The sequence below is a fragment of the Stomoxys calcitrans genome, chromosome 1, assembly GCF_963082655.1.
Source record: "Stomoxys calcitrans chromosome 1, idStoCalc2.1, whole genome shotgun sequence".
Classification (NCBI taxonomy): domain Eukaryota; kingdom Metazoa; phylum Arthropoda; class Insecta; order Diptera; family Muscidae; genus Stomoxys; species Stomoxys calcitrans.
In genome coordinates this window covers 212,875,104-212,900,279 of record NC_081552.1, presented here as the reverse complement: position 1 = coordinate 212,900,279, position 25,176 = coordinate 212,875,104, and the positions used below count along the sequence as shown (strand labels likewise).

General features: G+C 40.5%; 2 protein-coding genes across 4 annotated transcripts in view; one reads left to right on the top strand and one right to left on the bottom strand.

The window, feature by feature from the left end:
- LOC106086282 (neurobeachin-like protein 1) overlaps positions 1 to 25,176 on the bottom strand; it is a 296,682-nt gene that overhangs the window by 128,523 nt on the left and 142,983 nt on the right. The window lies entirely within an intron of this gene.
- Positions 8,870 to 20,804, top strand: LOC106086293 (uncharacterized). Its single transcript, XM_013250911.2, has 2 exons — positions 8,870 to 9,017; positions 18,048 to 20,804. Exons 1-2 carry the CDS (start codon positions 8,964 to 8,966, stop codon positions 20,799 to 20,801), a joined length of 2,808 nt encoding a protein of 935 aa, XP_013106365.2. The 5' UTR covers positions 8,870 to 8,963; the 3' UTR covers positions 20,802 to 20,804.

Genomic DNA, 25,176 nt, shown 5'->3' with positions numbered 1-25,176 from the left:
CTGTGATCAACTGTTAAGTCACTCTCGAACCCCGGTAGACGAGATGACAGGACCTCAGTCACATTTGGCGACGTAACCGTGACTGATCCGAAGAGATGCGCCAGGTTGTTCAACCGTCCATTTATTGTGCATCCCGAGAAGGACAGGGCAAGGAGGAGAGCCATTTGCCGTATCCGTGGTCTTCGAGCTAATGGACAGCCATCATAATTTACAGTGGGCGAAGTTACGAATGTCATCCGTGGCGCCAAATCATCCAAAGCGTTGGGCCCCAAAGGATTCTCTACACTGATGCTGAAGAATCTGGATTTACCTGGAGTTGAGTAGTGTACTCAACCTGTCTTTGAACACTCTTATAGTTCCGGGATGTCTGGAAAATGGGCAAAGTGATCCCGCTACTGAAGCCTGGAAAGGACGCGAGTTTGAGGGAGTGGTACAGACCGATCTCCCTACTCTCACAAGTAGTAAAGACGCTTGAGGCATTACTCCTCCCTAGCCTCGTAGGAGAATTTCCATTCGCCGAGCATCAACATGGATTTCGAAGACTGCATATGACAACAACAGCTTTGCATGCCATCATCCCACACATTTTCCGTGGCTTCAATCAGTCCAAGCCATGTGATGGGACGTTCCTCGTAGCACTGGACCTATCGAAGGCATTCGACACGGTCAGCCATGCCAAACTATTTGAGGGTATGGCCAACACGTCCCTCCAGCCAGGCGTAAAAGGCTCGGTCGCAAATTATCTGCGTAGTTACCAGTCAATTGTGGAATTTAGGAATAAGAAGTCGAAGCACCGTGAAACAGAGAGTTCCCCAAGGCGGGGTGATATCTCCGGCACTGTTTACCCTCTACCTATCCTCAATTCCACCCCCTCCAGAAGGCATAGAGATCGTATCATATGCGAACGCTTGTACGTTCATGGCATTAGGCCCCCGACCCATTTATGACATCTTCGATAGGTTGCACGTCTACCTCAACGAACTTGCCTTCAGATCTGTCAGAATGCCGCCCTCCGAACTGCGACGGGCTTTCTCCTTAGTTCTCATGTGGACCACCTCCATCAGGAGACAAAGATCCTACCAGTGCGTAGACATAACTACATGCTGTCTAAGCAATACCTTTTGGGCTGTTATCGCAGAAATCATCCAAATAATCATCTTGTGGATAGATACCCACCGCCCAGAAGCCTTAAGGTAGATCTACACGATCTAGAGCGTGAGGTCCAGCGCTACAAGAGAGAACCTCTAGATCAAGCGGCATATCAAGCGGGTCTGAACAACATTCATGCAGACACGGTAGCAGACGCGTTAATTGGCTACCGAGTGAATGTAGTCCTTGGAGAACGACCGCCACCCATTGCACCCGAAGAAATCGACCTCCCCCGGCAAACCAGAGTGGTTCTGGCTCAATTACGTTCCGGCAGATGCAGCCGCCTCAATTCCCACAGAGCTAGGATTGATGCCGACGTGCAAGATGAATGTCCCGATTGTAACCAGGGACCGCACGATACACGTCACCTGTTTAACTGCCGGCCAGACCCACTCGACTCAGACCCAGATCCCTGTGGACGCACCCCATCTTAGTCGCGGAGTTCCTGGGTCTTGACACTCAACAGAATCAAGCAGACGAAAGATAGTACACAATAAACTGCTACAACAACAACAACAATGAAACGTGCGTGAGCTGTTTTAATCAGTGTTACCAAAAAGATAATAGCTCAAAAATCACCCTACACAACGGCTGCGTTGGATAGGTCATGTTGTCAGAATGGATAAAGAAGCTCCAGCAAAGAAGTCTTTTGAAGGCGACCATAATAGAACACGCAAAAGGGGAAGACCAAAAATTCCGATGGATCTTGAAAGTGGGTCTCAGAGGTTGGAGAAGAAGCGCAGAAGATTGAGGCGCTTGGAAATCTCTTCTACGTTCGGCTAGAGGAATAAATTTTCTGTAATGGCCAACTTAAGTGAAGTAAGATCAAGCTGTGTATTAAACCTGGAACTTCATAGCGTATGTTAAATGTAGCTGCAGTATCGCGGTGTCTCTTTGGTAGGATCATGGGGAAGACCAAAAATTCCGATGGATCTTGAAATTGGGTCTCAGAGGTTGGAGAAGAAGCGCAGAAGATTGAGGCACTTGGAAATCTCTTCTACGTTCGGCTAGAGGAATAAATTTTCTGTAATGGCCAACTTATGTAAACTTCACCCGAATCCGAGCCTATGTTAAATGTAGCTGCAGTATGGCGATCTCTTTGGTAGGATTATGTGACTCCATGTCCCTTTATGGACTAATTGTGTATAACCAAAACCTCTTACTTCCAACAACACTTCCTAGAAACGTTTTTGTTTATAAAATGTACATCCCCTTCACCTCCTCCACATTTGAAGGTTATTCCCTTGTTTTAGGCAAATGAATCTAAAAAAGTTATATAACTTACTCTTTTAATGGTTGCACACGAACCCCATTTCCAAGCATGCCTAAAAGAAAGTCACGAAAAGACTGACCACAAAAACACACAACAAAAGTCAAACTACCAGAAATAAATAGACAAACCGACATAAATCAAATCATTTAATCAAAAAAATAAAAGCACAAATTTTCGCTTTACACTTAATAAACTCTGAGCTGAAAAACCATTTTGCCAAAAATTACATTCGTGCCACTACTGGAATGGAACAACTTTAAAAAGTCTATAAAGGTATTAAAAGAAAAAAATTTGTGAAGAAAACAGAAAACAACAAAGACAAAAATCCATAGAGTATGTGTGGTAATAAAGCATAAGCTTGCCTTTAAAAACCATCTTCAGCCATGTTAGACAAAGCGAAACGACCAGTAATCCAAGAAAGACACAAACAACACCACTAAACCGGCATATCCAGATTTATAGTGCAAAACAACGATGAAGACGAGCCACATTGAATTTTTTTCAAAGCCTCTTGCATTTCTAAGAGATGCATTGCAATTCAATTGATTTGAAAACAATTGAACGCTCTGCCAATGCCAAAGACATTTCCAACTACTGCAGCACTCTTTCAGGAGTCAAATCACAACACAAGTTCAAGTTCACTAAACAAAACAGGAAATGCTGCAAAACCCCAAATCAAACTTGGGTGCCTACAAAAAGAGAGCTTGCATGACAGCCTGTTTCATAATTCCCACATTTTCCAAAGGTTGCCCATAAAAGACTGCCTCTGCCTCTAACAGGCTTGACAGCAGCAACTGCAGTTTTGCGAGGATGTCAGTTCGCGTGCGAGGGGACTAACAATTGTTGTGTTCCTCTGTTGTGCCGGAGATTACCGGAAATCTCATTTGATGAGACATGTGTGCAATTCACCAAAGACTTTGTTGTGACGATTTAATGAAGCTAATTCCACGGTGAAGTGAGTTTAAAGTCATATAACGATTGATTCAATTAAATGGTTAACAAAACTTTATACAATCGCATTGCACACAGTCAGCACTCTATATGCAGCACTTTTATCATAAGTTCTCCATGAGAGTTTTGCAATGATTAGAAAATAAAGAGGCAAAAACGGGCAAAGTTTGGCTGGGTCGAATTTTGTGTACACACCATCATGGACTTTGCTAAGAACCTACAATTATTAACTTCTAGTTGAAATATTTTGTAGCAATCAAATCGGGTAATGATAGATATTTAAAGGGACTCAAAAAGTCAAAATTGGTTTATATGGGGAATACATCTATTTTGTGGACCTATAGGGGAAGGATTTTGGGTTATTGTTGTAAGGCATAGATGTATTTTGAATGAAAATTGAAGGAACTCAAAAAGACATATCGGGTGATTGGTCTTATAGGGGCTATATCCAAATCGATTTGGTTCACTTGCAATGCCCAAAGACCCAAAAAGAAGTATTGGGTTGCCCAAAAAGTAATGGCGGATTTTTTAATAGAAAGTAAATGCATTTTTAATAAAACTTAGAATGAACTTTAATCAAATATACTTTCTTTACACTTTTTTTCTAAAGCAAGCTAAAAGTCACAGCTGATAACTGACAGAAGAAAGAATGCAATTACAGAGTCACAAGCTGTGAAAAAATTGGTCAAAGCCGACTATATGAAAAATCCGCAATTACTTTTTGGGCAACCCAATATATGTGCAAATTTCAGGCGGATATCTTTATTCGTTCAAAAACTGTCGTGATTTCGACAAACGGTCGGACGGACGAAGAGCCATGGCTAGATTGAATCAGAATATCAAGACGATCAAGTATATACTTCATATGGCTGAAATTCAATATCTCGAGGTGTAACAAACGAAATGACTAGATTAATGACCCCCTCCTATAACGCACAGTGGAATAGAATCGAAAAAAAAAAAACAATAAAAATCTGGCATGGGAGAACGGGCCGCTACCCTGTCTTTAAAATTTTAAATGGCAAGAGCTAAGGTGCTAACGAGATCATATGCAACTTTTTTAGGACCTAGATAGTCCACGTCGGTCACCGGAAGTAGTAACTGCAGCCTTTAAGGAATCAAAAGAGAGTCAGTGAAAATGGGTCTGACAGTAAATGGAGATAAGACAAAATGGATGGTTTCAACTCCCAAAAAGCCTTACACAACCAAGCAGATAAAGAAAATGGAGAAAGTTGGGAGACAGTCACGCAACTTTGAGACAGTCAGTAACTTGATCTACCTCGGCACCGCCGTAACTGAAACGAATGACACCAGTTTTGAGATTAAGCGAAGAATAATAATAATTAATAAGAATAATAATAACAAGGCCACCTCTCGACAGACGAAGATTACACTATACAAGACACTGATTCTACCCGTGCTGTTATATGGTTCTGAAGCATGGGTACTTATGAAAGCAGATGAGGCAGTGCTTGGAGTATTTGAGAGAAAGATTCTTCGTAAAATATGTGGACCAGTTTGCGTCAATGGAGAATATAGGTGACGTATAAACCACGAGCTGTATGAGCTGTATGACGACGATACCATAGTAGCGTTGGCTAGGTCATGTTGTCAGAATGGATGAAGAAGCTCCAGCATAGAAGTCTTTTGAAGGCAAACACGGTGGTACACGCAAACTGGGAAGACCAAAAGCGCGATAGAAAGATCAAGTTGTGAGAGACATCTCAAAATTTGGTGTCAGGTTTTTTGGATTAGTGCGGAAGATCGAGCGCTTGGAACGCTATTGGAACGGCTAGTGGAACAAATATTCTGTTATAGCTAATTAAAGTAAATATTGTAGTCCAGACACCTCTTGGCAGGCCCCTAATTTGTCCACCTCAACATTTCAGAAACTTGTTCAGACTGTCCAAGGATAGTCCTCTGGCTCTACATGAGCGTGATTAGACCAATACTAAGTTACGCTTCAGTAGTTTGGTGGTCTGCGATGGAGAATAAGTGCAACAATAGGATAATACAACAGGTTCAGAGAACATGTTGTCTTGGCAAAAGCGGAGCGATGAAGACCACGTCCACTAAGGCACTGGAAACTATTCTAGACATCCAACCCATAAACATACAGATTAAGTTTAAGACGATATGAAACCTGGAACGAAGGGAAGAGGTTTCCGATTGGATACCTGAAACGACACTTGAGGTCGAGTGCGAGGCACTGCAGCACAGTTTTGGACTGTCTGAACATAATACCCTCCTACAGGCGGAGATCCGGGCTATCACGGAATGCGTAAGGTGGTATGGTGCTACAGCGGTGAACATCTTAACGGACAGTTAACTGGCCCTAAGGGCAATAACAACAAGAATGGTAAGGTCTCAAACAGTGTGGAGTGTAAGAAGGAGATTATCGCCTTCTTTGAGGATGGCACGATCCGAATCGTTTGGGTGCCGGGCCATAGCGGAGTAAGGCGGAATGAAAAAGCATACGATTTGGCAGTGAAGGCCAGAGGACTGCCGCCAATAAACTTGGTTAATCTGAGGCCTTTCGGATCGGCGCAGTCCGAGTTAAAAGCGTGGTCGACGAAAGCGCATGTAACACTGTGGAACAGCGAAACGTTCGGTATTACGGCGAAAATCCTATGGGGAGATCTGGATTGTGAAGAGGCGAGGCTATTACTGAAAGGAAGCAAACAGGAGGTCAGTAAAGCTTTCGGTATTATAAAAGGACACATAGGACTACGAGCTCGCTTATGTAAAATCGGTGCGGCAAGTGATAGCATGTGTAGGGCATGCGGGGAAGATGATGAGTGGTTGAGGCATTTCCTATGTCATTTTCAGGCTTTCGCGTCTAACAGATATCGGCATTAAGGTGAGGACACAATACCAGACATGAACCAACTTGGGGAAATGGCATGGAAAACAATTAAGGATTTTCTAAGTAGCACGGAATTCCTAACATAGATTTTCTTTTTCGAGGTTACTTTTTTTTGTATTTCGAGCGCACAACAAGCCGATTACTGGCTTAGGCGTATGTCCATAGTGACGTGAGGTGAATTAATATCTGCACTCTCCTTTCAACCTAACCTATATGCAAATCCAAGACACGCTGTAAAAATTGTGGTCGGATGGGGCGCCAGATAGATGGCCTACTTTTGTAGTAACGCCGGAAATATTCCATTAGAGCTGAGTGACTTAAATGGTTTGAAGCTCCTCAAACCGTAACCTTCCATTATGATAAGCCTTCGATCAACCTCTTTATTTCAAGATTCCGGTGTCTCCGTGATTCCCGTCGTATCTTGTGGAAAGTGCGTCTTCATCAAAAGCTTCAACATATACTCCCTTGTATCTGCTCTCATTCCCCCAACTAACGTTTCAGTTTGGACATGGGTTTTTGTCAGAAACTTTTTCATTTTGGCGGCGTTATTAACGCTATGCCAACAGGTCGGCAGAAAAGCTTCCAGGCGGTACGTTTTGCCGCCCTGGTAGTCTTATTGTATTCCTTGAGCCGTGTGTCATACACATCTCAATAAACTTCCGCTTTTTTACGACGTGCTCGTGTTGTAAAGTCTGCGGACCTCTTTCCCCATATTGCGAATCTCCCCGGTCATTCAGGGTTTTTCTTGGGCTGATTTCCTTTCCGAAGAGAACAACTAACTTCATTGTAATCCTGTTGACATTGTCGTCTATATCTTCTATGCTTGGATAATCTATATTACCTCCTCCCTAATCACATTAACAAAAGTAGCGGTTTTACCAAAATTAAGTGGTCGTTAGTTTTGCAGAATTTTGCCAGGACTTGGCCCTGCTTATTAAAGTTGGTACTATTCCACGAAGTGTGGTGAGAGTACCTTATTTCTTGTCTTGTTTGCTTTCCTCACCACATGTTGCAGCTCTTACGTGGGTGGCGGTGCCGGAGTCGAAAGGCCGACGTTGACAACTCTGGGGAAAATATATAATTGAAATGTTTATGACAAATGACGTAGGTCCTCGGCCGAGTACCAGTATTAGCATAGAATAATTGGTAGTTGATATGGTTCAGTCCAGAAACTTTGTTCCGGTCCTCGGCCGAGTACCAGTATTAGCATAGAATATTTGGTAGTTGCTATGATTCAGTCCACTTTTGTTCCGGGGCGTCCATGGCTTTTGAATTAAGGCAATATGAGTCTTGCCCTTGCTGATTTTCTCCATCAGAGCGTGAGTAGCCGTCTTGCTTCGGAGGAGGTTTATCTGGATGACCCCAATCATTGGTCCTGCATTCGATGGGCTTCTTGGCAGTGGGTGATGGTCTCATCGTCTGCTCCCTGTTCTTTAGACTGCATAGAGTTTCCTGTCTGATGTTTTAATATTTGGATCTTTGCCTATCCTAATCTTCCAAATCTTGAGAGTCGGTACCATCGTTGAGAGAGTCGGTACCATCGTCGGGTCCCTGTTAGTTAGGCTGTATAGAGTCTTCCGCCCCTGCACTGCCTGATATTCCCATTTTAGGATCATTGCCTATCCTAGTCTTCTAAATCATGAGGAAATAGGCTTCTTGGGAGTGGGTGATAGACCATCACCATCGTCGGTTCCCAGTTCGTTAGGCTGCATTGGGTTTCCTGCCACTGCACTGCCTGACGTCTTAATATGAGGATCTTTACCTATCCTAATCTTCCGAGTATTGAAAAAGTCGTTGATGGTTCCACCGTCGGTTCCCTGTTCGTTAAACTGTGTTGAGGCCCTGCACTGCCTGATGTTTTTGTATTAGGATTTTTGTTTCTCTTAGTCTTCCCAATATTGAGAGTCGATTATTGTCTCGTTGTCGGATCTTCATCCATCCTTTCTAATCTCGAGAAAGTCGTTGATGGTTCCATCGTCGGGTTCCTGTTCGTTAGGCTGTGTTGGGTCTCTCGCCCCTGCACTGCCTGTTGTTTTAGTATTAGGATCTTTGCTTATCCTAGTCTTTCCTATATTGAGAGAGTCGGTAATTGTCTCGTCGTCAGCCCCTGCCTGTTAGGCGGTATTGAGTGTCCCGCCCCTGCACCGCCTAATGGCTCAATATGAAAATACGAAAACTAAATTCATTTTTTACCCACAATGCCATATTCACTGAACATCATCACATAGAGCGTTAATCAATTTTCCATGATTTTTGGCATTCCAATGCAGTGCTGTGCAGAGAAGCTCTATTTCCCCATGAAGGTGCTGGAGTTACTTGCTGCTCTTCCAGCTGGCTAATCTAGCAAGCCCAACCAACAGCAAACGAAGCACTTAACCAATGATTCAGTCAAGCAAAGCAAGCGTTTGCAGCTTTTTAGTGGCCATACCATTTTCCTCATGCATTCACCAGACGGGGTGCTGTCTGCTACTAATAAATGCTCTCGTCGGTGGCTCATTGTCGGTTGGTTATACAAGTTCCAAAGAAATTTTCATTAAAACAAGATCTCTTTCTTGGCAAATGGTTTAGTCGGCAAAAGAAAGTCGCAACGCAATGTTTGCGCAGTTAATCTAAACGAGACCGACGCGGAAAAGTTTCTACAGGAATTTCGAACAAAATAAGAAACGAAAAGAGAAACAGAAAGAAAAAGAAAATTCAAAATAAAACAAAACTAGCAATCAAAACATGGCCCAAAGAACTGTAACATTTGCTCGAAATTGTTGTTGTTGCATTTTTATAGTAAGTTCCATACTTAGGCCACTATCATGAATCTACATATGCGCGCATGCGCATAGACATAAACGGAACTGTTGGCATGCTAACATCATTTTAAGTTTAACTGAGAGACATGGCAACTAAGCCAGACTTTTTCCTACTCCAAATAAATGTAACAACGAATTGGCAGCGGATTTTTGTTCAAAAATTAAATTATTAACGATGTGTAGAAAGCAGCAAAAAATACAAAACAAACATCTAAAAAATGAAAATGAATTAGAAAAACGGTAAATGGATTTGCAACCCAAAGAAAAATATACGTAAATTGTTACGAAATTGTGTAGAGTCAGTGAGATTGTGTCTGGGTTTTCTATGCGTGGGCGTTTGCGCATGCGCACAACTGTTTTTCAGCTGGGCTATAACTGTGGAAAATGATAATGCATTACCTAATGTGTATTACGATGGCAAAAAAGGAGGAAAGCCTTTCGAATTGCATGGAAAATTCCAAGTGAAAGTGATCTAACAGGAAAACAAGTCTTACCACCATTTGAAGTTGTTGTTGTCGTTGTAGATTTTCGTCCTGGCATGCATAACAAAACAAAACAATGTATGTAGACAAGATCTACATGGAAAATAAATACAGCAATTGATAGCTTGAACAAGATGCAAATTAAAAAATTGACAAGTGATCATAAAAAAACTGTACAGAGTGTGGCTAATCCATGTGGTGAAAGATTTAGACATAGATACAAATTTATTGACTTCTTTCTAAAGAATGTCGCACTGCGACACGTCGTTCGGGCTCGGCTATAAAAAGGAAGCTCCTCAACATTGAGCTTAAAAATTTAATCGGACAGCACTCATTGATATGCCAAAAGTTTGCCCACATTTCCCTAACGGAATGTTCATGGGCGAATTTACTTTGCTTACTAATTTAAAGACATTATGCAAAAACTTATAATGAATCTCTTTAAATAAAAGTTGTGGTAGAAGATAAAAATTAAAATCTAAAATTTAAATTTTTTTGAACGAAAATCAATATGGAACAAGTAAAAGCGTGCTAAGTTCGGTCGGGCCGAATCTTATATACCCTCCACCATGGATCGCATTTGTCGAGTTTTTTTCCCGGTATCTCTTTTTAGGCCAACAAAGGATTAAAGGAAATAATTGCTTTGCTATTGGAGCTATATCAAGTTATGGTCCGGACCATAATTGTATTGAATGTTGGAGACCATAGTTGAAGTCATTGTGTAAAATTTCAGCCAATTCGAATAAGAATTGCCTCCTTAAGGAGCTTAAGAAGAAAATTGGGGAGATCGGTTTATATGGGAGCTCTATCAGGCTAAAAACCGATTCAGACCATATATTACACGTATGTTCAAGGTAATGTGAGAGGCCGTTGTACAAATCGGATAGTAATTGCGCCCTTTAGAGGCTGAAGAAGTCGAAGATTCAAGATCGGTATTATATGTCAGCTATATCAAGTTATGGACCGATTTTAACCATACTTTGCACAGTTGTTGGAAGTTATAATGAAACACGTCATGCAAAATTTCAACCAAAACTGATAGGAATGGCGCCCTCTAGAGGCTAAAAAAGTCAAGACCCCAGATTGGTTCATATGACAGCTATATCAGGTTATGGGGCGATTTAAACCATACTTAGCACAGTTGTTGAAAATCATAACAAAACACCTATTGCAAAATTTCAGACAAATAGGATAAGAATTGTGCCCTCTTGTGGCTCAAGAAGTCAAGACATAAGATCGGTTTTTATTACAGCTATATCAGGTTATAAACCGATTTAAACCATATTTAGCACAGTTGTTGGAAGTCAAAATGAAACGCGACATGCTAAATTTCAACCAAATCGGATAGGAATTGCGGCCTCAGAGGCTAACGATTTCAAGACCCCAGATCGGTTTATGACAGCTATGTCAGCAAAAAATGGAAGCTTCTAGGAACCGAACATGAATGATCGGTTTATATGGGAGCTATATCAGGTTATAGACCGATTTGAAACGTACTTGGCACAGTTGTTGCAAATCATAACATAACACAACATGCACAATTTCAGCCAAATTCGAAAAAAATGTGTCTTCCAGGAACTCAAGAAGCCAAATCGGGGATCGGTTTATATGGGAGCTATATCATGTTAATGACCGATTTGCACCGTACTTGGCATAGATGTTGGAAATTTTAATAGAACACTACATTCAAAATTTCAGTCAAAATTGCGACTTCTAGGGGCTCAAGAACTCATATCGGGAGATCGGTGTTACATCTGGTTATAGACCGACTTGGACCATACTTGGCACAGTTAATGGAAGCCGTAACAAAACACGGCATACTATATCTCAGACAAATTGGACAAGAATTGTAGCTTCAAGGACTCAAGAAGTCAAATCGGCAGATCGGTTTACATGGGATTTGGATCGTACTTGGCACAGTTATTGGAAGTAATAGAACATTATGTGCAAAATTTAAGCCAAATTGGGCGAATTCATAACAAAACACTGTTTGCAAAATTTTACCCAATTCGGACAAAAATTTCGACTTCCACGCGCTCAAGAAGACAAATCGGGAGCTATATATGGGGGCTATATCCAAATCTGAACCTATATGGATCATGGATAATTTTCCAGATACTTTGGGTATAAAAACATTTTGCAAAAAATTTTTGATGATTTCGTATTCTTTGTATATTAACCTGACCTTCTGATCTCATAAAATCGGATATTAAGTTATATATAGCCGCTATATAGATCGATCTCCAGACTTAGTCTTGAGGCAATAAATTTTTCATTTTTCACCCGAATTCGATGAAATTTGGCACAGTGTGTTCTGGTAGAACCCTACCCATTTCTGTGAAGTGTGGTTCAATATTTGGATATAGCTGTCATTTAGACAAATCTCCCGATATAGTGTAATGAGCCTATAAAATGATAATTTTTCATGCTATTCGGTGAAATTTGAAACAGTGCGTTTTGGTACCCCTCTAAACCATTTTGTTGAACATCGTTCAGATCGGGCCTTCGCGATCCGCTTGACCACTATGTCTATATTCTCCGTAGTTTCCACGTCCTTTTCTGGTCTAGAAGGGATAGACGTGCAGAATTTGTGCCGAAATTTATTCCAATCCGCCTTTCTTCTGTTTAGCCGAGGGACCACTTCTGCAGTATTTTCTCCAAGGCTGAAACTAATATAACGATGATCACAGAAGCTGGGGCCATCCACCACTTCCCAGTCGCATATTCTTCCACTTATATCTTCCGATACAAAAGTAATATCTAGTACCTCACTTTCTGTTCCTGGTAATAAATGTCGGTTTATCACCTTTATTACAAATCGCCAGATTGCAACTTATATTCAATAAGCAGCTCATCCCTTTCGTTGACATCCTGGCAACCGTTAGTCTGTCAGCATGTTTTCCGATTAGACAGTGACCTATCATGACGAACACTATGACCAAGACGTCTGTTCTAGCTAGCGACAACAAAGCGGTAGACCTCTTCTAGTCTAGACCAGGCAACATAATTATGGAATGCCAACTCTTCCTTTGTGACCATCCGTTGCCCTTCACGCCAGATTCTAAAGGCTTAGCTTACTTAGCTACTAAGTCCATTGTTACGAGTGCTGAGTGGCTTGTGGCACAGTCTCTTTAAAACAACATGTCATGCAAGTCAAGCTCTTGCATTTTGGGCAAAAAAAAAAATTGAATACCATCTCATGATAGCGCTCACCATTCACCGTTACGTTACGATTCACAACATCTTTAAAGAAGTACGGTCCAATGATGCCACCAGCCTATAAACCGCACCTAACGGTGACTTTTTCTGGATGCATTGGTAGCTCTTGCAATGCTTCTGGCTGGTCTGCACTCCAAAATCGAAATTCTGCTTATATACGTACCCCTTGAGCCAAAAATGAGCTTCGTCGTTGAACACAATTGAAAAAGACGAACTTTCTTAACAGAGCACGCAAAAAAAATCAATAATTTGCAAGCGTTGTTCGTTTGTAAGACGATTCATGGTTAAATTATAGACCAAACTGAAGATGTTTGACAGTGAAACAAAACACGATACATGCGTGAGCTGTTTAAACCAGTGTTGCCAAACATATAATAATGTTGCCAAAAAGATAAAATCACTTTTCAGTTCCAATGGGAGTAGTGGCACAGTACTTTTAATCAAAAAGTGGGTTAGGCAATGTGTAATCACTCAGCCTGGAAAAACGGGCATTGTGTCAAGGATAACACAATGCCTGTAGGCACCGCATGACCAAAGGGAAAGCTCCTTTAGCTTCACAGCAGTGGTCGCAGATATTTGTCTAGCCACAATGTCTAGAGGCATAAAGGCGCAGCATTAAATTCAGAGTCGTTGAAATAGTGTCGTCTATGATGCACAAACAAGCCATTCTATGGATCAAGCTGATTACTTCAAAAGTCCCACATGAGGTTTTTTTTGCGTCTTTCTAGACACTTGGTTGCCAATATTAATATCATGTTATTTGAGTCCCAGGGAAGTTATATGGCTTTAGAGAAGGCCCCGCCTCTACCCAGAGTTTTGGTCCCAAACTTTGACATAAGTTTCGCATTGTACTCGCGAATACCTTTCAATTGGTACACGTACTATCGAAGCAATTTTAAGGTAGGGCGTGAGACCTCGCAAATCTTGTTTATAAACTTGGAACTCATTTTTAAGTTTTTGGGCTAGTTTGGATTCAAAAATGTACATGTATCAACGATTAGCCCATCTCCGAAATTTTCTTATTTTTTTAAAGCGAAGAAAATTTTAACTGTTGAATATTTAAGGAAATCCCTTAGCATAAAAATATCTATTTTTATAGAAATTTGAGATCGACATTTTCTTACCATCGTTAGTTTAAAGTTTGCGTTTAAGCCACACCATATTTTTTGTGCTGATGTGGTTTTCTAACCGGCATAATACAACTAGTCTACTTGTAACGATTTACTGAAAAGTGTGCTAATAAATAACGGTTTAGTACTAAACCTATTGCCCAAAAAGTAATTGCGGATTTGTCATATAGTCGGCGTTGACAAATTTTTTCACAGCTTGTGACTCTGTAATTGCATTCTTTCTTCTTTCAGTTATCAGCTGTTACTTTTAGCTTGCTTTAGAAAAAAAGTGTAAAAAAAGTATATATGATTAAAGTTCATTCTAGGTTTTATTAAAAATGCATTTACTTTCTATTAAAAAATCCGCAATTACTTTTTGGGCAACCCAATATATATGAGTATTATTGAATAAAAATATTCCATTAAAATGATGTCATAATGAACACCTGTAAACTAGATTCGAAACTTAGTCTTAATAATATCATTTATGATTATGATGGATATTTGAACAAACCACTTTTTGTTTCACTTACAGCGATAAAAAACAAGAAGTTTAAAAATTTCATATTCAAACAAATTGATTTGAAGCAGATTTGCATTAATTGCTCTTGGACCTACTTTGATAAAAAGCACACAAGGTCTTTAGCAGCCTATGAGGCTGCATTTGTTCTTATTTCAAATAAAAATTATAATTGTAGGCTAGATTCCACAGATTAAATTTAAATAGGAACGAATATTAAATGGCACATATTTAAATTCACAGCTATTGGGTTGCCCAAAAAGTAATTGCGGATTTTTTAAAAGAAAGTAAATGCATTTTTAATAAAACTTAGAATGAACTTTAATCAAATATACTATTTTTACACTTTTTTTTCTAAAGCAAGCTAAAAGTAATAGCTGATAACTGACAGAAGAAAGAATGCAATTACAGAGTCACAAACTGTGAGAAAATTTTTCAATGCCGACTATATGAAAAATCCGCAATTTGGGCAACCCAATATTTCATTGTTTTAAATTTACCACAAAAATATTTTTTTTTGTCAATCGGTTTTTATACCCTACACCACTACTGTGGTACAGGGTATTATAACTCTCTTCCAAAAGGAAGAGAGATAGATCCATTGATAGGTATACCGATCGACTCAGAATCACTTTCTGATTCGACTTAGCTATGTCCGTCTGTCTGTCTGTCCATGTTAATTTGTGTACAAACTACAGGTCGCAATTTTCATCCGATCGTCTTCAAATTACGTATGGACGTGTTTTTCGGCCTAGAGACGAAGCCTATTGAAATTGGAAAAAATCGGTTCAGATTTGGATATAGCTCCCATATATAAATATGATCGTCCGATTTGCAGTAATACTGCAATAAAATAGTCATTTGGATTTAAATTTGGTCATTTAAAGGATTTTCTAATGACTCTCGACATTACTGGTGAATTTCATGGAAATCGGTTCAGATTTACATATAGCTCTCATATACATATATATCGCCCGCAAGCGCATTTATTGACCAATCTTCCCAAAATGTTCAACGCATTCCTCGACGACTTTTAAATATATAGTCTCGTCCCATTTGCAGTAATATTGCAATCAATTGGTCATTTGTTAATCGATTCTTTCGAAATACGGCAGGAAGGATTTTCTCTTGCTTCTCGACATTATAGATGAATTTTATAGAAATCGGTTCAGATTTAGATGTAGCTGTCATAAATGTATATTGCCCGATTTTAACTTCTAGAGTCACAGCAAGTGCATTTATTGACCAATCTTGCCAAAAATTTTGCAAAACGCTTTCCTCGACGACTGCCACAGTATTTGAAAAGTTTGTTCGAATCGGTTCATATTTTTGTATGGCTCGTCCGATTTTAAGAAATATTGCAAGAAAGTGCTCATTTATTTACCGATTCTCTCGAAATTTTGCAGGAAAGATTTTCTTAAGATTCTCGATGTTACGCCAGATTTTCACCCCAAGAGCCACTGCAAGCGCATTGTTTGACCAATCTTGCCAAAATTTTGCAAAACGCTTTCCTCGACGACTGCCACAGTATCTGAAAAGTTTGCTCGAATCAGTTCATATTTTTGTATGGCTCGTCCGATTTTAAGAAATATTGCAAGAAAGTGCTCATTTATTTACCGATTCTCTCGAAATTTTGCAGGAAAGATTTCCTTATGACTCTCGATATTACTGGTGAATTCTTAGAAATCGGGCTAGATTTAGATATAGCTGTCATATATGTGTATCGCCAGATTTTCACCCCAAGAGCCAGTGCAAGCGCATTGTTTGACCAATCTTGCCAAAATTTTGCACAACGCTTTCCTCGACGACTACCACATTATCTGAGAAGTTTGCTCGAAATCGGTTAAGAATAATGTTGTCATTTGTCAACCGAAGTTATTACAGTTTGAACATATTTGCTCGCCGAGGTCCTTCAAAATTGGTTCTGAATTGGATATAGCTCCCACATTGTACTTATAGGGTAGGTGTAGGGTATTATACAGTCGGCACCGACCGAATTTTTCCTTTCCTTACTGGTTTTAATAATAAAACAAAACATGACATGAATTACAATAAAACCGCCTGTTACTTAAGTCTTTTCTATACCATGAAGTATAGGAAGTTCGTTTCTTAAGTCTTTCATCGCAGTTTAAAGTATACAGTCACAAAGTTTGTTTCTTAAGTCTTTCTTCGAATTTAATGACGTAAATATTCCTTTTAAAACAAACATTAACTTACTTGGTAAAAATCAATGAAACTTGAATTTTAAAATATTATACGCTCATAGAAAAAAAGTTTACTGACTGTCTCACCACTGTCTGGTGAGACCGCCCAAAAATGACATGTTTTCCGATTGGGCCAATATGGGTATCAAATGAAATGTAATTGGAAGTAGAATACGAAATAAGAATTTGGGGTCAAGTCCCAAGGGGGACGTCCACTCCAAAAATTACGCCAGAACGGACATATACGAACTTGATATAACAATTCGACCCCACGTGTCGGGGGGCACACCCCACCCGCAAAAATTGCCCAAAATGACATGTTAACCGACTGGGGCAATATGGGTATCAAATGAAAGGTAATTGGATGTAGAATACTAAACTTATATAAAAATTTGGGGTCAAGCTCCTAGGGGTCGCCCCACCCAAAAAAAAAAACCACCCCGAACGGACATGTACGCCGATCGGAACAATATGGGAAAGGTACTTGAGAGTAGAGTACGAAACATATATAAAAGTTTGGGTTCTATTCAGAGGCGGGTCGCTCAACGCCAAAATTATGCACCAAATGGATATGTATACCGAAAGGCACAAGATAGGACTCAAATAAAAGGTATTTGAGAGTAGAATACAAAAATTAAATAAGAAGTCCCTCAGCCGAAAATTATGCTTCAAATGGACATGTATTCAACGGGACAATATGGGATTCTTAGGAATGGTATTTGAAAGTTAAATACGAATATAAATTATTTTCAAATTTGGACCACGTCAAAAGGGTGCCATAAACACTTATGGGTGTAGCGAAGCTCACCGGACCAGCTTGTTTTCTATAAAATCAAGTTATGATTAACACCGTTCTCACTTGTTGTGGGTATGTCTACAACAATTTTCCCAAGTCAAATACTTTAAAAATACACATTTGCTTAACTTTTTAAAAAGTTGTTTGCAATGCTATGCTCCTGTGTTTCTTAGTGGAATGTTCAGGGGCAAAAAAAATGGTTTGCTATGCTATTCTTGCAAAAGAAGCCCTTATGTTACAACGAAAAACCTGACTGGAATCAAATTTCGACAAAACTTATTTTTAATTAAAGGAAGCATTCCTTTTTTCGAGTTTCTATTAACTTTTGTTTACAAACTTAATTTTATGAAAGTTCTTTTTTAATCAAGTTTTCTTCAAAATTTTCTTCAAAACCAAGTATCGATGGCTTTAAAATTTAATTTGAGGAAATTTTCTTTCATATTCATATTCAGTCATATTTTCTGCAAATGCAATGTCGACGCATTTTTTTATGAAAATCAAATTCGAACAAATTTTCTATAAAAATTTAAAATTTCTGTAAAATTAAAAATTTTTTTAATACACATTTTATATAATTTTTAATTTTGAAAATTTTCTTATAAAACTTATATTAAAAAAATTTCAATTAAATTTTCTTTTAAATTTTTTAATATATTTCCCCGGTTCTTTTCTTCTAGATTCTATTCGTTCAACATGTGACACCAAGTTTGGCCACCGATGTCGCCGAATCCAATGTGGCAGAAAACACAACTTTAACAGAAAATAATGAAACAGAGGGGCAGCCAATTGCAGAGGCCCTGGTGCGTTATCGCCGCCATCCACCTCGCACTATTATCAAACATATCATAAGACCAAAACGCATAAAGGTCAAAAGGATAAAAAGGCCTAAAATCAAGTATCATTTTGCTGAGCCGCCACCCACGAAGCACTATCGCAAGTCAAAACCTACACTCTACAGTTATACACCCAGTCTGGAGTCGTCTTTATTCGAAGGCTTTTCTCATGTCAATGTGGAGTCGACGAATTTTGATTTGCCTCCTTCTAGCTATGAGGCACAAAGTATGGATTTGGATTTGTATAAAACCTATGAATCGCCCTCCTCGGACGACAGCTATCATATTGAGAGTGATAAACCTACATTTAGCTACACGGCGCCAGAAATTTCCTATAGTGAACCTTCCTATAGCTCTACGAAGGGTGAGAGAAAGCCACACTCCAAGTATGGAGTGCCCAAGGATGTTTCCTTTAGCACGGGCTATGACAAACCCTCCTCGGGCAGCAGCTATTCCTACCATGACAATGAAGAAATTCTAGTTGATAAACCATATAAAAGCTCTCATGGTGGAGGATATTCCTATCAAGCCCCAACTCATTCGCATGAGTCCTTTAAGAATTTTGAACATTCTTCAAGTTATGAAACATCCCATGATGTAGGAGGATATCAGGAGGAACACCCACCACAGTCTTATGAGGAAGTACATCCTCAGGAAATAAAGGAAAAACCCACTTCCTTCTATTCTGGGGGAAGTGGCAGTCATGAATTCTCCTATCAGCCGGAGGAGCATTCTCATTCCTCATATTCCAGCAGCAGCAGTAGTGAGGGGCATGGAAGCTTTCATGGCCAAGCATATCTACCACCTTCACAGGAATCTACCAAGGCCCAGGAGATTGGTTTTTCTTCTTATTCCAGCAGCAGTGGAGGGCATGGAGGCTCTCTTGGCTATTCATATGAAGCACCCGCCCATAAACCTGCCATTGCCGAGGGAGGACATGAAAGTGGCCCAGGCTATTCATATCATCCACCTGCTCATGAATCCTCTAAGCCCATCGCCAGACCTTCTTCTTATTCCAGCAACAGTGGAGGACATGGAGGCTCTCTTGGCTATTCATATGAACCACCTGTCCATAAACCTGCCATTGCCGAGGGAGGACATGAAAGTGGCCCAGGCTATTCATATCATGCACCTGCCCATGAATCCTCTAAGCCCATTACAAGACCTTCATCCTCATATACCGAACCGGCCAAAGTGGAGCATAATTCTTACGCTGCTACACCTCAGCAGCATTCAAAACATCCACGCATACCGGCCACCAAATATGGAGTTCCAGATTTACATTTGCCTGTGGCTAATTTTGGAGATGGTGACTATAACAAATACTCGCTGGTGGAGCAAAAGGCTCCTCCCACTTCGTTTAGCAGTAAAAAACATCACTTTGCTGAACCCCCCGAGCCGCATAAGCCAACGGTGGAAATAACATTTTCGCCTTCATATGAAATAAAATTGCCACCCTCAGGTGATGGGGGACATTATCAACATGAAGAGCCACCACAAGAATATGATCATAATCATTCGCCACCCTCTGGGTATCATCATCAACAGGAGAGCTCGGACACTCATCAGCCAGCCAAGTATGAGCCCGCCCCAGCACAAGATTTACCCATAGAACCGAATCACAAGCATCCCAACTATGATTTTCCGAAGACTAGTTATGAGGTACCCATCTATGATCCCATACCCTTCGATTCATCAAACAATCAGGAACAGGAAATCTATCCACCTCAGCCCTTTGAGAATGTGGCCTGGCAAGAGAATTCCCAAATGGACTATACAGCCGAACCAAATAATGTGGCGCCCCAAAAGCCGCAGATAACAGAGGACACGCGGTACAACGAACCTGATGAAATGCCTCATGGGGATGTGCATTCCTCGGGTACCAGATTTCAGGGGCACTCTGCCACTGCCACTCTACCTCAAAGAGTACGCAAACGAAAGCGGAATAAAGGTACCACAGCCGCCACCACCTCCAAAGTCTCCACCAAACACATTCTAGATGTACCCGAATTGACTGAGGCCTTTGAAAGAGATAAACATAAATACGAGAACACGAACACCGATGCAGATATTAATGAGTCTCATAAGGTGGTAAAAGTCAATCATGGACCCTGGAATCCCTTGAGAATAAGGACTCCGGCTGCCACCACAACCACAACACCAACCACTACATTGTCCTTAGATCAAACACCAACGAAAAATATTCGCATTCGTTATCAAGGCAGAACACGTCCTAGTTCAACAACTGTCACCACTGAAGCACCATCGCCCCAGCAATCTAATCACATACCACATGTGGAAATTGTTTCCATAGAAAAATCACGATCGAAATCCTACTATGATGGTATTTTGTCCACACCCAAGATTTACAATCCAAATTTGTACAGGAATCGTTACAAAACCACCAAGCAGCAGTCAGGCTCCACGGCTCAGCCACCATCGTCATCGCAGGTGAATGTTTCGGCTTCACCATCATCAAATACGGAAAAGTTTTCGAAGCGTACCACCAAAAATATATTCGATACGACCGTCTTCAAAAGTCCCCTCACCGATAGGGGTGTTCACCAGAACTTGCCCAAAAATCATAAATTATTTTGAAAATGATTATTTTTAGTTTCTTAAGTCGAAAATTGTATTATTTTATAGGCATCTAATTATAATTTGAACGATATTTATTTAGAAAGGAGGGCCGTTGTAATTAAAAAAAGCTTTGTACACTAAGAAAAATAAACTATGTAAAATATTAGAAAATATCCAATTGCTGGGCGAAGAATATGAAGGTAAGAATGGGTGAGGAAAAGCATCGGCGACCATACATAGCAGTAGAGTGCGTAGCACAGATATTAGCATGTCCGTCTATGACGCTAAACGCCTGGGTTCGAATTCTGGCAAGAATATTAGAAAAATATTCAGCGGTGGTTATCCCCTCCCAATATTCTTGACCAAAAATTGAAATGTTGAGGAGAGAGTCAAACGGGAGCTGAATGCGCTCTACTTATGTCGCTACTTTGTGGGCAGTAGTTGGGGACTTAAGCCGAGTGTGGTCCACAAGATTTACACTGCTGTGGTTCCGCCAATTCTCGCCTATGGGTGCTATGGGTGCTTGACTACCAAGAAAGGGAGCTTTAGGCTCTTTTTAGTTCCTTCTGTTTACACGGATGGGTTCAAGCTGAATGGCGGCAGGGGTTTTTGTTTGAAGTCCTAGGACTTCTAGACGAGTGCAGTGTTTTCGATGCTGAGGATTTTGCGATTCTCAGGGCCTTGGATTTGATCATGAGCAGTGGCCCTCTCAGACTGTCACAATTTAGGTGGACAGTCAGACGGCGCTGAACTAGAACCGGCAAACTATCGATTATGGCAACATTCGTTATCTTCGATATGTCTAATAACAAATATTGATAGTATCGATACTATCCTAAATTTCCCATCACCTATATCTCAAACGCAAATGAGAAGTAAAAACCAGATGATCGAGATATGTAGAAGCAACATCAATGCACAAAACCAAATTTAATAAAGTCAGTTGGAAGTCAGGGGAAATCAGTGTACAAAATGTTAGCCCAATCGAATGAAAATTGCGCCCTCTATAGGAGCAAATTATCCTTAGGGAAACATTCTGTGATTCAGTGTTGAATCGCTTATTTTTGTGAAATTTTGCAAAAAAAAAGAACTTTGGCGATAGTGTCGATAGGAAAAACTTCAATTCCATTTGCCTTTGCAAATGCAAATTTGCCCATTAAGGAACTGGGGCAAACTTCTCACAAATCAATGAGTGCTGTCCCATTCAATTTTAAGCTCAATGATAAGGGACCTCCTTTTTGATAGCCGAGTCCGAACGGCGTGCCGCGGAGCAACACCTCTTTGGGGAGAAGTTTTTGAATGGCAAAGTACCTCACAAATGTCGCCAGCATTAGGAGGTTGATAACCATCGTTGAAAATTTTTCTGATAGTCCTGCCAGGATTCGAACCCAGGCGTTCAGCGTCATAGGCGGACATGCTACGGTGGCCTCCAGGAAAAACATCAATCGATATTAAGACAAACAAGTAAAAGCGTGCTTAGTTCGGACGGGCCGAATCCTGGGAACCCACCACCATGGATTCTGCTAAAAATTTATACAAAATAAATTTTATTCTACAAACTTCTGTGAAACCAGCAAAAATTAAAGTTTCTAGCAACCAAACAAGGATAATCGAGAGACTAGTTTATATGGAAGCTATACCAAGTTATGAACAGATATGGTCTGTACTTGGCACAGTTGTTGGAAGTCATACCAGAAGACTGTTTGCAAAATTTTAGCTAAATCATACAAAAATTGCGACTTCGAGGAGCTAGAGATGTCAAATCGGGAAAAAGGTTTATATAGGAGCTATATCAGGTTATGAACCGATTTGAACCGAACTTGGCACAGTTGTCGGAAGTTCTAAAGGAGCACTATGTGCAAAATTGTAGATAAATCGGACAAACATAACGTCTTCCAGGGACTCAAGAATTCAAGTCGGGAGATCGGTTTATATGGGAGCTATATCCAAATATGAACCGATATGGCCCATTTGCAATCCTCAACGACCTACATCAATTGTAAGTATCTGTGCAAAATTTCAAGCGGCTAGCTTTACCGTTCGACCGCTATCATGATTTCGACAGACGGACGGACGTGGCAGGATCGACTCGGAATGTGGAGACGATCAAGAATTAATATTCTCTAAGGGGTCCTAGATCAATATTTCGAGGTGTTACAAACGGAATTACTAGGTTAGTATACCCCTATCCAATGGTGGTGGGTATAATTAAATTACGGTTGCGTTGTTTTAGGCAAACACTCATCTTACCATCACATATACAAACAAGTAAAAAGGCCGAACTTTGGATACCCACCACCGGGTATATATGTAAATATTGGTTTTTTTTTTAGCCATATCCAAATATAGACCGATCTGAACCAAATACGAAATGAATGTCGAAAAGCTTAACATAAGTCACTGTGACAAATTTTAGCAAAATCGGACAATAAAATCGACTTTATGGGCCCAAGACCTTAAATCGAGAGATCGGTCTGTATGGCAGCTATATCCAAATCTGGACCGATCTGGGCCATATTGCACAAATATGTCGAGGGGCCTAACTTAACTCACTGTCCCAAATTTCGGCGACATCGGACAATAAATGCGACTTTTATGGGCCCAAAACCTTAAATCGAGAGATCGGTATATATGGCAGCTATATCCAAATCTGAACCGATCTGCGTCATATTGCAGAAAGATGTCGAGGGGCCTAATTTAACTCACTGTCCCAAATTTTGGTAAAATCGGACAATAAATGCGCCTTTTAGGACCCAAAACCATAAATCGAAAGATCGGTCTATATGGCAGCTATATCCAAATCTGGACCAACCGGGGCCAAATTGAAGAAGAAAGTCGACTGGCCTAACACAACTCACTGTCCCAAATTTCAGCAAAATGGGCTAATAAATGTGGCTTTTATGGGCCTTAGACCCTTAATCGGCGGATCGGTCTATGTGGGGGCTATTTCAAGATATAGTCCGATATAGCCCATCTTCGAACTTAACTTGCTTATGGAAAAAAAAGAATCTGTGCAATGTTTCAGCTTAATATGTCTATTTCTAAAGACTGTAGAGTGATTTCAACAGACAGACGGACATGGCTAGATCGTCTTAGGTTTTTACGACGATCAAGAATATATATACTTTACTAGCTGACCCGGGCCCACTCCGCTGCTTAAGCTCCATATTCCCGTGGTCAGTAAATAAGTCCTGTTTGGGGGTGGTTGGGAAAGGGGTGGACCCCCAGAAACGTGGCCCTACATTTGGATATCAAATTCGTATTCTACTCGCAAATATATTTAATTTGAGTCCCATATTGCCATGGTCGGTAAATATGTCCGATTTAGGGGTGTTTTGGGGCTTGGGTTGGTCCCCCTAGCACTTGGTCCGACAATTAGATGTAAGATACGTTTTCTTATCCTAAATATCTTTCATTTGAGTCCCATATTGTCGTCCCATATTGGTCTAAATATGTGTTTGGTAGGTTTCAGGGTGGGGCAGCCCCTCTAGGAACCCCATCCGAAATTTGGATTCCAAATTTTTATTTTTAGGGTACTATATGAGAGCACACAAAATTTCCCTTAAATCGCACCACCCATCTCCGAGATCTGGCGTTTCTGAAAATTAGGGTAAGGGGGAGGGTCCAAGAAATTATAGGGCTAAAATCAAAATCGAGGTTACGTTTTTTAAGAACAAAATTCAGTTTTTGGTCTAAAATTTATCAAACTTCAGATTTTATCGTTAAACCCCGAATGGTCGATTTTGATTTGGCAAAAATTTTTAGAATTTGTTGTCGTAGCCACATTGCCATGTAGAGGTGGTGATTCTCGTCAAGCTCCTGTAGGTGAGCATGCTCATTCTGGTCCAAAGAACCGATCGCCGCGGGAACGGGGTGACCATTGGTTATTTAAAGACGTCAAAAACTCGCCTAATCATATCGAGCATCATAGGCACTCAGTATTTGTGCAAGCCTCTCACTGAGACTCTCCCTCGATACCACCCATTGTTTGCGACTGCCGTTGCAGCTACTCCGTGTAGAGCATTCTACTATGCGCAACCTATGGACGCGCCCGGCTGCTAGCAGCGAGCTAGCTTCTGATGACAGCAATGAACAGCACACAGATCGGACCTCAATGTTCCAGCCTGTGTGGTGCCCATAGCTATCCCATGCCGGGCTTAGAATTTATCGTAATTTGACCACCGCTTAAAATTTACCCACTTTAGGGTGAAGGCATGCAGGGAATTGGAACAGATTTTTAGCACTTCTTATATCAATGCCAGGCTTTTGCGAGAAATTAGTTCCATTACTTCGAAACGGAAATTTTACTACAAAGGTAGGTCGAAAGATAGCTTCTTGCAATGCCTAAACTTATGAAAGTCAAACAATCAAGGTTGACCTTTGTTCTTCTTTT

Bases quoted from the DNA above. Each gene is read 5' to 3' on its own strand.
- LOC106086293 (XM_013250911.2), top strand. From the start codon at position 8,964: ATGGCCCAAAGAACTGTAACATTTGCTCGAAATTGTTGTTGTTGCATT. The intron at 9,018-18,047 runs GTAAGTTCCATA...CTTTTCTTCTAG, and splicing joins GTTGTTGTTGCATTTTTATA to ATTCTATTCGTTCAACATGT.